Consider the following 15,284-nt stretch of genomic DNA (forward strand, 5'->3'; position numbering starts at 1 on the left):
TATATTACTAAGCTGGGAGGATGTGTATATATATATATATATATATATATATATATATATATATATATAATGAAGGGATGTGTTATATGTGGGGTAGTGTGCGATCAGTTGTGTTGTGAGGGGTATATATTATTTAGCAGCACAGTGTTGTTATCCAGGAGACTTCATACTGTAAGTGACTGTGGTATTTTTAGGGACGCCGGGTGGAGATGCTGCACGGAGCTGAAGATATCTGGTCATGAATTCATGGATGATACGTCATGGATTGGAGAACCCGGAATAAAGTTCTACTGATGGAAGAGATTGTCATCTATAAGGTATTTTATACTAGGGGGGGGGGGGGGGGCGCTATATATATTATTTGGGGCCATAATTATTTTATACTATGGGGGGGGGGGGGGACGCTATATATATCATATGGGGCCATAATTATTTTATACTGGGGGGGGATGATGGAATGCTATGTATTTTATTTGGGGAGCGATGTCCAAGAGCCTCCAAAAGGGTCTACAATCCACCGCGGACACCATCAGCATAGAAGAAAGTACTTCAGACCACCAACCATTAGTCCTGGTACCTATACCTCCTTGAATAGGGAAGTAAGCAGTGTACAGATGGAAATTTCCTGGACCCTTCAACGTAAGTCCACTCAGGTCCCCTTCCAGAGACAGGAAACCACTGAAGCAGGATATGAAGAGCTTGTCTCTTATGCTCAGGATTCCTGTCCCTGGGGGTAAATCCCTCTCTGGTGGTGCCATCATGGTGAAGGGGTAATTACAATGTACCTCTCAGCACAAAGAAAATACAGAAGCTTCATACTTTAATGGGTAATTTTAATTACATATATAAAGGCAAGAGTAAAGCAGGGACAGTGTACTATTATGGAGCATATATCCAATATTACTAAACAATAGAAGTTGTACCAGGGTTAACTCTGACCAGTCTGGATATATTTCTTAAATCCTGCAATTGTTTAGCTGGCTTACCTACGCCTTCCTCAAAGCGCTTCTCTACCACAGGTAGTACAATGTCATATAAAAAAGAGGCATTTTGTCTTATGAAACCTCTCTTTTCAGCATCCTGCTCACATCTCAGACTATAGTCTACATGCTGAACTGCTACCAGAATTATTTCTATTAGGCTCTCCAGAAGCACCATGTGGAGTTCAGGGAAATACAATTTTAGTGCTTCTTCCAAAAAGAACATGATTTGTTTAGTAAAAGCAACAATTGTATAACTGAGGTTTACCCAACAGTCTTCTCCAACGTACTGATCAAAATTGCGTACACCACAATTTTGCATCTCTTCTTTCAACTTTCCCAGTGCTTCTGGAGTCATAAGGTTCATTTTTCTCCACATTTCTTCAGAATTACGATGTTTTGTGGCCTCAATGATAATGTCTTTGTTGCTTTGCAAAACAGCTTTTAGGTCTTTTACTAGAAAGGCATGCAGTATAAAGGTCAAATCTAAACCAATTTCAGAAAGATGCTTACAGTGTTCTTTAGCAACTTTTACACACTCTGCTGCAGTAGAAAGGTTCTCTTTGCTGTCAAACACCTGCTTAGTAAAAGCATCAACAAACAACTTCAAGGCAGAACATGACCAGACAATGAATGCAGAATAGCAGCCACTGTTACCAGAAAAATCCATCTCAAACTCTTTTGCTGTTTCAAGTAAACTGGTAAAAAAGACGTTGCAAAGTTTATGTACATAAAGTAAAGTTGCTCCCTCTATCCGGAGCTGACGTATAGCAGTTTGCACTGCAGTAGCTCTATTTTGCAGAAATAATCCACATGCTTTTGTCGACTGCCCTAGGCGTACGAGTTGAGAAACAGCTCTGCGTGTTGCTTTTGGACCACCGCGTAAAGACCGCTCTGGGGAAAGCTCAAACACCAAAACATTAGTAAGGTGTCTTACACGTGGGTCCACTCTTGCTCTCAAATCCTGCACAGAATAGGTTAATGGTTTGTCTTGTAAGTAACCATTTAGCTTAGCCAACAAGTCCACAGCTCCTTCAAAGTTTCTCTGTGCTATGCAGACGTCCAAATTATCAGGGAGCTCTTGAATCCATTCAAAGGACAGATTAATCTTTTCCTCTTTTTCCTCTCTGATAGTTTTCTTTTCATTTAGGGAACAACTACTAGTTATGTCAATCATGGTAGGAGAACCCAAGTTATCTTCTTTTTTACTTTTCTCATTCAAAATTTTATTCTTTTTGGTTTCTTCCAAAATATCTAGCCACTCTTTCTTAATTTTTGCATTCTCTGCCTGGAAAATTCGGCTCTCAGGAAACATCAGGATCTTAAACATATTTTTCATAGGAGAATTCTCCTTTACATTCACTACAGCAAGATCATCCAGATTATATAAAGCATTATACTTGTACATTCCTCTTCGATTTGGCAAAGGTGTGGCAATGAGTAAACAATCATTCATCAAAAATGTATGCACTTTTTGGATAAGCACCATATTGTCCACATCAAACTCCGTCAGATCACCGTTATATAGTAAATACCTGCAGAAAGAAAACAAAAACCAAGCGTAAATAAATGGGACATAGTAAAAAGAATGAAGAAAAAGTAATGAAGTAAAAGAGTAAACTTTAAAACTAATTAATAAAAATAAAGAAAAAGGTATTATCCGTTCCCCATGGCGGGGAATGAACAAGTTTTATATGTAAGTAATATTTTAACCCCTTCCCGTCTAGGCCCTTTTTTGTTTTTGTGCTTTCATTTTTCACTCCCCACCTTCAAAAATCTATACGTTTTTAATTTTTCCATGTACAGAGCTGCGTGATGGATTGTTTTCTGCGTAACAAATTGCACTTCATAGTGACGTTATTTAATATTCCATGCTGTGTACTGCAAAGCGGAAAAAAATTCCAAATGCAGTCAAATTGATGAAAAAATGCATTTTCGCCGTTTTCTTGTGGGGTTGGATTTTACTGTGCGCCCCACCGACCCCCATGTCTACTTTATTCTTTAGGTCGGCACAATCACGGGGATACCAAATTTGTATAGGTTTTATAACGTTTTCATACATTTACAAAAATTAAAACCTGCAGTCCAAAAAAATATTTTTTTATGATGTGATCTTTTGGAGCCACTAACTTTTTCATACTTCGGTGTATAGAGCTGTGGGTTGTGTCATTTTTTCAATGCTACCATTTTTAGGACTGTATGACCTTTTGATCACTTGTTATAGAACAATCCTCCCAATGAGAACAGTTTATTCTTCAAAATTAAAAAAGGCATGATTTTTTTTACCTTGGAAGAAAGTGGTCAGAAACTGTATATACTTTGCCAAAGTCATTTTCACACCTCTAGAAATCCTGAAGGGGCCTACCAGCTCTCTCACTACAATTCCGGCCCATAATATGACTCTGCCACCTCCTTGCTGTCGTCGCAGCCTTGTTGGGACATGGTGGCCAACTGCTTCCATCTAAACCATCCAGGCTTTCAGGACACACATCAGTAAACAACAGGGTTTTAAAATTAGTCTTTATGTATCATCAAGCAAAAGATCTATGAGGGTGGGAGGCAGTTCACATCAAAACAACAGCTCTGGGAGGCTATTTTGACATCATACAAAGAAATTCAAGCAAAAACTCTCAAAAACTCACAAGTTAAATGGATGTAAGAATTGTGCAGGTGATCTCAATGAAGGGTTCCTATGTTAACATGTAACTTGACCTGTTAGGATGTTTTGGATTAAAATAGCTTTTGATTTCAGTAAAGGTGACCTCCTAATGCTGCAGATTCAACAAATGACCATTTTCAGTTTGTCACAACCCATAAAATGTTTTGAAACTCAGCTGTGCATAATAATTTGGAATATTCGTAAGCGGCAGTTTAAGGGCCATAACTTTTTGGTTTGTGTGATACCTTAAAATTTTTTGCCGTGTTGTTTTTGGGACACATAAAGCTGGTTAAAATCGTAACAAAAGTTTAAAAAATGTTTTTCATTCTTATTTGGGGTTAAAAGCGGAAAAATCTTTTTTTGCAATTTATAGTACATACCACATTATTTATAAATTTTCAAATTTAATAAGAATTAATATTATTAATGAATTTCCTATTTTGTTTCGGCGTTTTGATATATAATACAGTATGTATAGTCTCGTGCAAACAAGACGACTATGGCAGTGTTTTTTGTAGTGTAGTGGGGGATTTTTTTTTTTATTAAATGGGAAAATGTCATTGTATTTTTATGAATATTAATGAATATTTTCTGTGTATGTGTTTTTCTTTACTTTGCATGCCCCCCATGAGGTCATTAAAGACTCTCGGGGGACATTTTCCCGTTTTCTTTCTAATTTTACAAGTTTTCCATTGTAACTGTGGCATCTACAGTATAAGGGCCTCAGTTACATAGGAAAGCCACCACATGTTACTGGTGATGCTGATCAGAGCTGTACTAGGTATAATTATACCCAGCAGCCCTGGTTAACCCCTTTAGACCCAGTGATGCTGTGAGGAGCAGAGAAGGGAACCGCATCTCCCTTCTCCCTAGGGTATCTAGTGCGGGAGCACTCAAGACCTGTACCCGCTGACGTCTAAAGTCAGCGGGTGGTCTGAGAAGAGTTAAATTTGAAGAACATACTGTTATGATTAGGAGGTTTAATAAAATTCAATGAGGAGTTATTATACTTTGTCATTAGCATGGACCATTTTGGAAAATCAGAGAATATAATTTGCATAATAATTTGAAATGCGGTGTGGTGGCATGGGCATGGGTGTTTTACATTGTGGTGGGGGGCATTATACAGTGTAGTGGATGCAGTTTTCACAAAAAAAGATCTAAATTACCTCACTGAAAAGTCATTATTTTTTTTAATACTTCACTTTTATTACTCAAAATTAAACACTTAGAAATCCATAATTTTGCACAGCCGGGAACATCATAGATTATGTTTTTAGCCGAAATTTTCATCTCATGTTTTCCAAAATCCACCATATACAGGAGCCATTGACTGCTGCTGCTGCTGTGGCAGTTAGAAGCCAAGTGGCACTTGGTTGCTGTTCTGCCACAGGTCATTTAAATGAGCTCAGAGCTTTGATTGGTTGCTATAGGATACATTTTGGCACTCCTAGTCAGCTGCAAAATTTTAACGAAGGAAATTATTACAGTACACTATAATTATGAATTTCAGATTTTTCATTTTGAGCAATAAAATTGAAGTTTAAAAAAAAAAAAAAAAGATAATGACTAATGGGTTCCAGTGAGGTCATTTAGACCTTTTTTTATGAATTGACTATGAATATATGGAGTCATATGAATCTTTGCCATGTGGTTGCTGTTCTTACACAAACCCTACACAGTAGTCACTAAGTAAATTTGTGAACAACGTGGCGACCCCTACCCATACTAACCCTACCCCTACCCGTGGCGGCCCATAATGTCCCCCCTACCCTTTTTCTGCCAGCACTTCAACCCACCCTTTGCCTGATGTAATCTCACTACAAAAGAGGCGTTTTCAGCATACAGTCGGAGGGGGAAGTGCTCAGTTTAAGATACATCCCAGAGCTCTTCTGGCTCATGAGTTTTAAAGGAAAGGAAACCTACCACTTTCAAATTGGACTTCTAAGCATCAAATACCATGCACCAGCTCTGGGTGAGCTGGTGCCGGAGCATATGTTCGTTATTTTCATAATGCGCAATAATGCTTTTTTTTTTTTTTTTAATTGTATTTTTATTGAAATAAATTTTATACAATAAAACAGACAATCACAGAGTAGTTATATGCGATCAATTCACAGTAATCATCCCAAGAGTCTGGAGCGGACGGTTACAAGATAACATATCCACCGTATGGCATGGATCATAAACCAGTCACACAAAGCATGGGGTGTTTTGGATATACGCCATAATGCGCTGTAATGCTTTTAATCACTTTTTAATCTTTATATTCGAAGCAGCTTCGGTGCACGGTGATACGCGCTCGGCGCACCATGCGTGCTTGCGTGACGTCACCGGCTCCGGCACTTCCTATTCAGGCGCACACACGATTGCATGCATGGTGCGCCAAGCCCGTATCACCGTGCACCGAAGCTGCTTCGAAAAGTTATACACTAACTTTTGTGATAGAGTATTCTGATAATATAACATCATAACGTCTGCAATACTAGTCATGTGTCAGGAATACCCTGAGGATAGAAAAGAGTTAGAGAAATGGTTTAACCCCTTATCACCGACACTAGTTTTTAGCTCAATGACCAGACTCAATTTTTCAAATCTGACATGTCCCACGATAATTGGTTATAACTTCGGAACGCTTTACCATATCCAGGTGATTTTGAGGTGATTTTTCTCATGACACATTGTACTTCATGTTAGTTATAAAATTTAAGTGATAAGTTTTGCATTTCGTTCTGAAAAAAAGTGAAAATTTGGCAAAAGTTTGTAAACATTCTTCATTTTGAAATGTTCTGGTTTCCAGACAAGATGTAAAACTACCCAAAAAGTTTGAGAATTAACATTTATGGAATGTCTGCTTTATGTTGGGATGATATTTTATGCTTCCGGTCACTTTTCTAGGATGTTATGAGGTGCAGAACTTTAGGTGCGATTTTTCTTATTTCCATGAAAATTGCCAAAACTCACATTTTGAGGGACAACTCAGCTTCCAAGTGACTTTGAGAGGCCTAAATAATAGTAAAGCCCCATAAATTACCCCACTATAGAAAGTTCACCCCTCAACATATGTAAAACAACTTCTATTTAGTCTATTAACCCTTTAACTGTTTCACATGGGTTAAAACAATATGGACCTGTGATTTAGAAACGATAGAATTTTTTTGGAAAATACATTCATTTAGGCCAAAACTGACATTTTCAGAATAAATTAAATGATGAAACGCACTGCAACGCTTGATGCCCAATTCCCCCCGAGTTTACTGAAACCCCATATGTGGTGGTAACTGCTGTACGGGCGCACGGCCGAGTATAGAATGAATGGAGGCGCCATTCACAGCAGATTTGTATTGTCACATTGTACGACCTATGAATTTTTATTTTTTTTGGTAATGTGAACATATGAGGGCTTATTTTTTTATGGGATGAGATACAATGTATAGATAATTCATTTTGGGGGTCTATAGCTTATTCATGAGATTTTATTAACTATTTCAAGGGGGACACAAACAAAATCATCAATTTTTATTTTGGATTGTTAGCATTTTTGTTCCCCGCTCACCGTAACGTAAAAATAATATTTTATCTTTATTCTCTGGTTCACTACGATTGCGGTGTTACCTCATTTATATAGTTTTTCTTATTTTTGCTCAATTTTCCTGAGCAAAACCAATATTGGAGAATATTGCATTGTTTTTACTATTAACAACTTTTTAGGGCCATAACTTCTGTATTTTTCTGTTGTCAGATCTGGTTGAGGGCTTATTTTTTGCGAAAACAGTTGTTCTTTTCAGTCTTTTCATATTAGGGAACGTAACCTTTTTTATCACGTTTTAGAACATTTTTTGTGATGGTGTTTGATGAAAAATGGCATATTATGGGAATTTTTTTTCAGTTTTTTTTCAGTTTTTTTTTTACGTCGTTCACCGAGCGGGTTCAATAGTGATTTAGATTTATTGAACAGATTACCGTATATACTCGAGTATAAGCCGAGACCCCTAATTTTACCACCAAAAACTGGGAAAACCTATTGACTCGAGTATAAGCCGAGAGTGTAGTATACAGCCAGCCAACCCCATGTAGCATACAGCCAGCCAGCCCCCCCAATGTAGTGTACAGCCAGACAGCCCCCCCAATGTAGTATACAGCCAGGCAGCCCCCCCCCAATGTAGTATACAGCCAGGCAGCCCCCCCAATGTAGTATACAGCCATGCAGCCCCCTGCCAAAAAAATTATAAAACTTAATCACCCTCTGGTGTCCGGATCGTCGGCGCGGGTCCCGATGTTCAGCGCGTGGCTCACGGTCTTCGGTGCGGGTCCCGGCGGCTCCTCTTCTCTCTTCTCTGTTCTCTCGCCGGCAGAGTCGCATCCATGCGATCTGCGGCGGGCGCACACTATGATGTGGCGGTGTAGTCGCTGATGACATCATAGTATGCGACCGCCGCAGAACGCATGGACGCGACTCTGCCGGCGAGAGAGCAGAGAAGAAAGAAGAGGAGCCGCGTCGAAGATAGGGAGACTCGCGCTGAACATCGGGACCCGCGCCAACGATCCGGACACCGGAGGGTGAGTATTAAGTTTTTAATTTTTTTACTTGACTCGTGTATAAGCCGAGGGGAGCTTTTTCAGCACATTTTTTGTGCTGAAAAACTCGGCTTATACACGAGTATATACGGTAATACGGAGCGTTGATACCAAATATGTACGTGTTTTTGTGCTTTATATACTTTATTTGCATTTTATGTGTTACTAGGGAGATTATGGGACATTTATTTAATTATATTATAAAATGATTTAATTTTTTTTTTTTTTTTTTTTTACTTTTTTACATTTTCTACTTCTTGGCTTGAACAAGCGATCATCCGATCGCTTGTTCAAGCCTTTATACTGAAATACACTTGTATTGCAGTGTATAGTGCAAGTAACTGAGCATGCCATGCATTCTCAGTTACTTACAGCCGGGTCCTGCCAGAAAGGCAGAACCCGGCGGGGAGAGAAGCCTGCATCCTCGGGTCACTCGTCGGGACCCGGGGCAGCGGCAGGAGGGATCGGATCCCCTGGTAAGCCCACCGGGGGTCCGATTCACGTGGGACACACTTGCAAGTGTAAGGGGTTAAACACCCGGGATCGGAGTTTTTCCGATCCCGGGTGTTAGTGCCGGGTCTGGGCTGTGAGATCACAGCCCGACACCGGTACCAGAGAGATCCGGTGTCCCGAAATCTTCTTCTGACGCGCCACCGTAGAAAGGCGTACGCGTCAGAAGAAGTACCCTTAATGACCGCCGTAAAAAGCCGATACGGCGGTCATTAAGGGGTTAAAAAGTGGTGTGAGAGAAAAGAATCAATTACTGTCTCCAGGCCAGAAACTTATTGTAGCTCCATCTCCCCCAACTCCATATGATATAAACCCCTAAATCTACTGGGCCTGTAATGTCAGCCTAAGCAAATATGTAGTGACAGGGACTCAATACAAGTAGGGGAGATGCTGCCTGCCTGCTGAAGGATACAAGAATCCATCAAAAATAAAGGGAAAAGGAAGAAGTCAGTGATGCAAGATAGTTCCAGTAGTTCAAGTTCAGAAAAAGATGATGATTATGAGTTAGACACAGAAGAGTTAAGAGACATGGGTTAATGTTGCCGTCTTTGTTTCTTACAAAAAAAATAAAAATAAAACAGCCACAGTAAAGCATAGAGGTAAATTGGATTATCCAAGTTTAAAAAGCATTATGGGGATAAATAGTTCACTAAGCTGTTAAAATGATCTTTGTCGTCCTCCCTCTCCCTCATCTGTCTCCCATTGACTTCCCGGATACAGGGATGGACATGTAAACTGTGCAGTTACACAGAGGAGGCTCTTCCCATCTACTTTATGGAGTGTGCTTTATGTATATGATAAGTAACACTGAGATGAGTGCTGCTGTGCAGATTGTATGTTAGTTGTACATCTATATCCATGTGTGTGCTGGATCGGTCTAATAAATGTGTGTTGTGCTTGTAAAGTGAATGAGGACTGTTGTGTGTGATGGTAGTAATGTGCATCACTTGTGAATGATGTCTAGAATGTGCTTCTGATGTTTATGTTCAACTGTGTGCTGTGCTTATGTGTTTGAGATCTATGTTAAATAAATCTGATGCGTGTATAACATGTCATTGGGAGGGCCATATACATTTCTGATCTTAAAGCCCTCTGATTTAAGGGACACTACATTACAGGAGGTGTAAATGACTAGTTAGGTTCAGCAAAAATAAATGTAGGGCACCATGGTAGCTTAGTGGTTAGCATTACAGCTTTGCAGTGCTGGGGACCTGAGTTTAAGTCCCAGGGTCAACATCTGCAGAGAGTTTGTATGTTCTCTCCGTGTTTGTGTGGGTTTCCTCCCACACTCCAAAAACATACTGGTAGGTTGATTAGATTGTGAGCTCCATTGGGGACAGGGACCGATTTGGCAAGCTGTTTGTAGTGCTGCGTAATCTGTGTGCACAATATAAATAAATTATTATTATCAATTGCTATAACAACTGCAGAGGTCGCACTAACATTTTTTCTAGAAGGGTAATAATATTCCTTTCAACATTTTTGAGGAGTATTTTTACCCGATTAGGAGTATGACATTTTCAGTAACACATATAAATAACTCCTATGCGTTTATAGTGTGAATAGAAGAATATTTACGTAAGAAAATCATTACTACCAATGTTTTCTGTCCTCCCAGACCTTCCTTTCCAGACCATGGCTTCTGGCCAAGAAATATACTTCTGTCTAGTTTGAAACAGCGTCAATCTGCCGGACTGCCCGTTATGCCGCCAATCTGGCACTATTTCGTGGTGCACAGCTGAACACAATACCCCGAATATGGAAGTCGGGTCCACTCATCTCTACTGGCCACCCATTTTATTTTTGGGAGTGGTGGGATAACACAGATTTTTTATTTTCTAAACTGGGGCTGCATTTATACAGACATGCAGAGAAGGGAGGAGGGGATGGGTGGCACACACAGAGCTATGGGCACAAGCAGAGCTCATTCCCCACATCTGCAGAAGCTCATGTGACTGGAGATTTGCACTCTGGTCATGTGACCTTCTATTGGTTCGCAAACTGCTGCAGTGAAGAGACTGCACCTTGCAGCCAGTCGGAGGGATAGGGGAAAATAGTGATGCTAATTTTTTTTTTTTTTTAACATTTTTTTTTATTTTTTGCAAAAAATATACAGTACAAAAAACAGAAGTCAGACATTGTAGTTTAACAGTGTTCACCCATATAGCATTTTAACAAATTCATATAACCAAGTTACCCACGTAATGCTAGACATAGTCCGACCTACCAAAACCCCAATAATAACCCCTCTTTCCCCTTCTTTAACCAGCGAAATTATACTCCTTATATCAGAGCCATATACTACTTAGCTTCCACCAAGCTTTTTCTTCTTTTTCCTTTTTCCTTCTTCCCCATTAGTAGGCCTGATATACCGTAGCTAAGGAGAACCCCTCCCCCCACCTTTTCCCTCCCACCCACTGGCAGAAAGAAAGAGAAAAAAAAAAAAAAAAAAATAATAAAGACAAACTAGTAAAACACTTCCTCAGCAGTAAGGGGGCAACCTATTTCCATTTACTCCAAATCTCAGCCCATTTCCCTTCAGTTCCACATTTGTCGGCATGGATTTGTTCATATCTTTTAATTTTTTGTGTAAAAGCAAGCCATTGGTCCACATTGGGTATCCTGCTACTTCCCCATTCTCGAGCAATAAGAACCTTTGCTAATGTCATAAGCTTTTATACCAGTAACTTCTCTTTTGGCATTGTTTTATCACTAGTTCCAAACATACCCAAAACTGCTACACCAATCGAGGGAGTCAGTGGCCGCTCTAGAATTTTGTTTATCTGCAAGTATACCCCGTCCCAGAAACCCCTAAGTCTGGGGCACGCCCAAATTGTATGGAGAAAGTCAGCCTCCTCTATTTCACATTTAAAGCATTTAGATGAGCTCTTCACTTTCATCTTGTACAGCACATCTGGGGAGTAGTATAGTCTATACAGTACCTTTGTCTGGATAGCTCTGTGATTTTCACTAATAGATCCTAACTTCACATTCCTGTACACCCCTTCCCACTCGTGCCATGTTATCTGTCCTGTCTCCTTTTCCCAGTGTTCTTGTGACTTATGTTTAACCCCTACGAACATACCTTTAATCATTAATCTATATACCCCAGCAGCCACCCCCTTTTCTTTTTTAGTGTTTTTAATAAAGTCTATACATGGATGTGCCTCTAACTTTATGCTTCTACGCCTCTTTATTGCTTTGATTGCATGTGCTAATTGTGAGTATCTCAAGAAATCCCCATTGTTCAAGCCTGCTTTTGTTTTAAGTGAAGCGAAACCTACCACTGCCCCTTTGTCCAGTATCTGAGAAAAAAGGTACACCCCTCTATTTTCCCAAAAAATGGGATCTGGAAGATTTCCGAGCTCTGGAAAGAGGGGGTTGTGCCACAGAGGAGTGTCTTCTATAATACCTTCCATATGAATTATTTTCTTCACCTGACTCCATCCTTTATGTATGGCCTCCTTACTTGTACTTAACTTCTTTTTTTCCCCCGCTGCCCCCCTCTCCAGTGCTTCATACACCGTGACGGCTTTCCCATCTTCTATTATCCAGGTTTTCAATGGATCATCCCTATCTTTCCATCCTACTATCCGGGACATTTGGGCCGCAAGAAAATAACCCTGCAGAAAGGGAATACCCAGTCCCCCTTCTCCTAGAGGTCTGTATAGGTGGCTCATTTTGATTCTAGCTCTCTTCCTCCCCCAGATTAATTCATTAAGGATAGCTTCTATTGCTTTAAAAAAAGAGTTATCAATCCAAATTGGACAAGATGACAGAAAAAACAAAACTTGTGGTAGCAGGATCATTTTTATGAGGGCAATTCTATCCGCAAAGGATAGAGGTAGTCTATCCCATATGTGGACCCTACTTCTAACCGAGTTAATTAGAGGTTTCAGATTAAGTAGTTCGTATTCTTGCACTTCTGCTGAAATTACAATCCCGAGATATTTCAACGATTCCTGGCTATTCATTTTGATTCCGGATTCTAACTCTACTGTCATATTCCCATCCAATGGCATCAGACCTGACTTACTCCAGTTTATCTCTAAACCTGAGAGATGACCAAATTCTGTCACTGTGGTTACCGCATTAGATATCGATGCGGGGGAATTTCGAAGACATAGCAGGATGTCATCTGCATAGAGGCACAACTTGTCCTCTGATCCACCGCTTCCCCCTCCCTCTATACCTCTGTGTGCCCTTATTTTAATAGCAAGGGGTTCGATAAATATGGCAAAGAGGAGGGGGGAGAGGGGACAACCCTGTCTCGTACCCCTGCTAAGAGGGAAACTCTCCGACTCACTCCCATTAATACCGATCCTCGCCTTGGGGGAATTATATAGACACTTTACCCAGTTCACAAACTCCACCCCAACGCCAAATTTGTCCATCACCTCCCAAAGGAACCCCCACTCGACCCTGTCAAAGGCTTTAACAGCATCCAGTGACAGGATCGAGCGGAGGCCCCCCTCACCCCTCTCTATGGAGACAAACAATCTATTCAGACAGTCGCTCACTTTTCTGCCCGGGATAAACCCCCTCTGGTCCTCATGAATAATACCGGTGATTACGTTCTTAAGACGTCTGGCTAATGTCTTTGCTATAATTTTAGCGTCGGTATTAATCAATGAAATGGGTCTGAATGATCCTGGGTCCAGTAAGTCCTTGTCTTTTTTTGGAATTAGAGTAATAATAGCTTCGGACATTGAGTCCGTCACTTTCCCCCTTCTATAAATTTCTTGCATTGTAATTAACAGCATTGGGGCCAGTACTTCTTTATATCTCCTATACAAACTGAAGGGGAGGCCATCCGGGCCTGGGGCCGAGTCGCCACTACAGGAGTCAATTGTCTCCTCCAACTCCTTCAACGTAATCGGCGAGTTAAGCGCTTCTACCTGATTCCCAGACAAACGTGGAAAGCTAATATCCTGCAGGTATCTTTTAATATCTCCCGTTTGATTTTTCTCCCCAACCGACTCATAGAGGTGCTGATAAAAACGTTTAAATTCCTGCAGTATCTCGTGTTGATCTCTATGAATCTGTCCTCTATGTCCTCGAATGGCTAAAATGTTCTTGTTTCCTTGTTTATTGTTGTTAATCATATTGGCTAGCAATTTACCTGTTTTCCCCTTTTCCGTGAAATGTCGCTGTCCAGCAAAGAACAATTTGTGTTGGGCTTTTTCTATTAGGTAGTCTTCATATTTTTCCCTGGCGACCTTGTAGGCCCGAGTAGGAGTAATATCTCCTGAGCGTCCCAGGTTCCCAGATGCGTCCTCTACCTGCTTTTTTAAATCTACCTCCTTCCTTTTGAAATCTTTCTTTTTAACATTAATCGCGTGTGAAAGCGTAGACTTAATAAATAGTTTTAACGTATCCCAGACTGCTAGGGTACTTGCGGTGTTGATGTTCCTGTCCCAAAATTCTCCAATAGCTGTTTTTAAATCCAGACTGGGTTCAAGAATAGTTAACCAATGGGGGTTTAATTTAAACTTCCGCCTACTGAATGATGGTTCCCCTAATGTAACTAGGAGTGGGGCGTGATCAGAGATCGCAATAGGTTCATAGGTCATTCTAGAGATGTTCCTCAGCACCTGAGAGTTAGCCAATCCATGATCTATTCTGGACAGGGTATTACAGGATTTATTATGACAGGAGAAAGCCCTTTTTTCCCCATATTTTGCTCTCCATATATCATGTAAACCCATATCTTGACAGAAGTTATTCAATTTTAACCCCTCATTAGGATTTGTTTTCGTTGCCCTCATTAAGTTGAGGCGATCAAGATGAGGATCAAGGACCATATTCAAGTCACCCATAATTAGGATTCTAGTACAGCCCTTGGCCTCAATAAAGTGGGCGAATTCTGTGAGAATCTTTACCGATGGGGGAGGGGGGATATACATAAATGCAAGAATATATTCAATTCCATTCAGCAGACAGTGTAAAAATATAAACCTACCCTCGCTATCCAGTTTTTTATCGAATAGTTTGTAATCTATACTGAAATGAATCAACACCGAAACCCCTTTTGAGTAATTACCCCCAAATGAATGAAATTCCCATACAGCCCATCTTTTTTTTATTCTGTATCCTATTTCTGGGGTTAAATGGGTTTCCAACAATACTACCACAGCTGGCAAATGTTTATTTATTACGTCAAATATTGCGCATCTTCTTTTCCTATCACTCAGGCCCCTAATATTCCAACACAAAATTCTTATTGCCTTCTCCATTCAGAGAGAGAGAAGAAAAAAAAAAAAAAAAAAAAAAACCCCTGCCAGTATCACCCTCCCCCCCCCACCCCCTTACCCCGACTTGATCCGCTTGTAGTAGCATACAGAGGATCCCTATACCTTACATCGCCCTCCCGACATCCAGTGACCATTTTTGCATATTTATATAGCGTTCATTATTAACATTTTATCAATTTACATCATGTTATTAATACATTTGATCTTCCCTGCCTCCTGTCTAAATCCCCTGTCCCTCCAGCCAGTTCGAGGCTTCCTCTGAGGACCCAAAGAACAATGTTTTATTTTTATAAATTACCCTCA

The 15,284-nt window shown here is 40.3% G+C and overlaps 1 protein-coding gene across 1 annotated transcript in view; it reads right to left on the reverse strand.

The window, feature by feature from the left end:
- Positions 1–812: 812 nt before the first annotated feature.
- EXOC8 (exocyst complex component 8) overlaps positions 813–15,284 on the reverse strand; it is a 42,825-nt gene continuing 28,353 nt past the window's right edge. The window contains exon 2 of the mRNA XM_072141120.1: positions 813–2,515. Within this exon, the coding sequence (XP_071997221.1) occupies positions 904–2,515 (1,612 nt within the window). The 3' untranslated portion in view covers positions 813–903. The remainder of the gene's footprint in view (positions 2,516–15,284) is intronic.

Source organism: Engystomops pustulosus, chromosome 3 (assembly GCF_040894005.1).
Source record: "Engystomops pustulosus chromosome 3, aEngPut4.maternal, whole genome shotgun sequence".
NCBI lineage: Eukaryota > Metazoa > Chordata > Amphibia > Anura > Leptodactylidae > Engystomops > Engystomops pustulosus.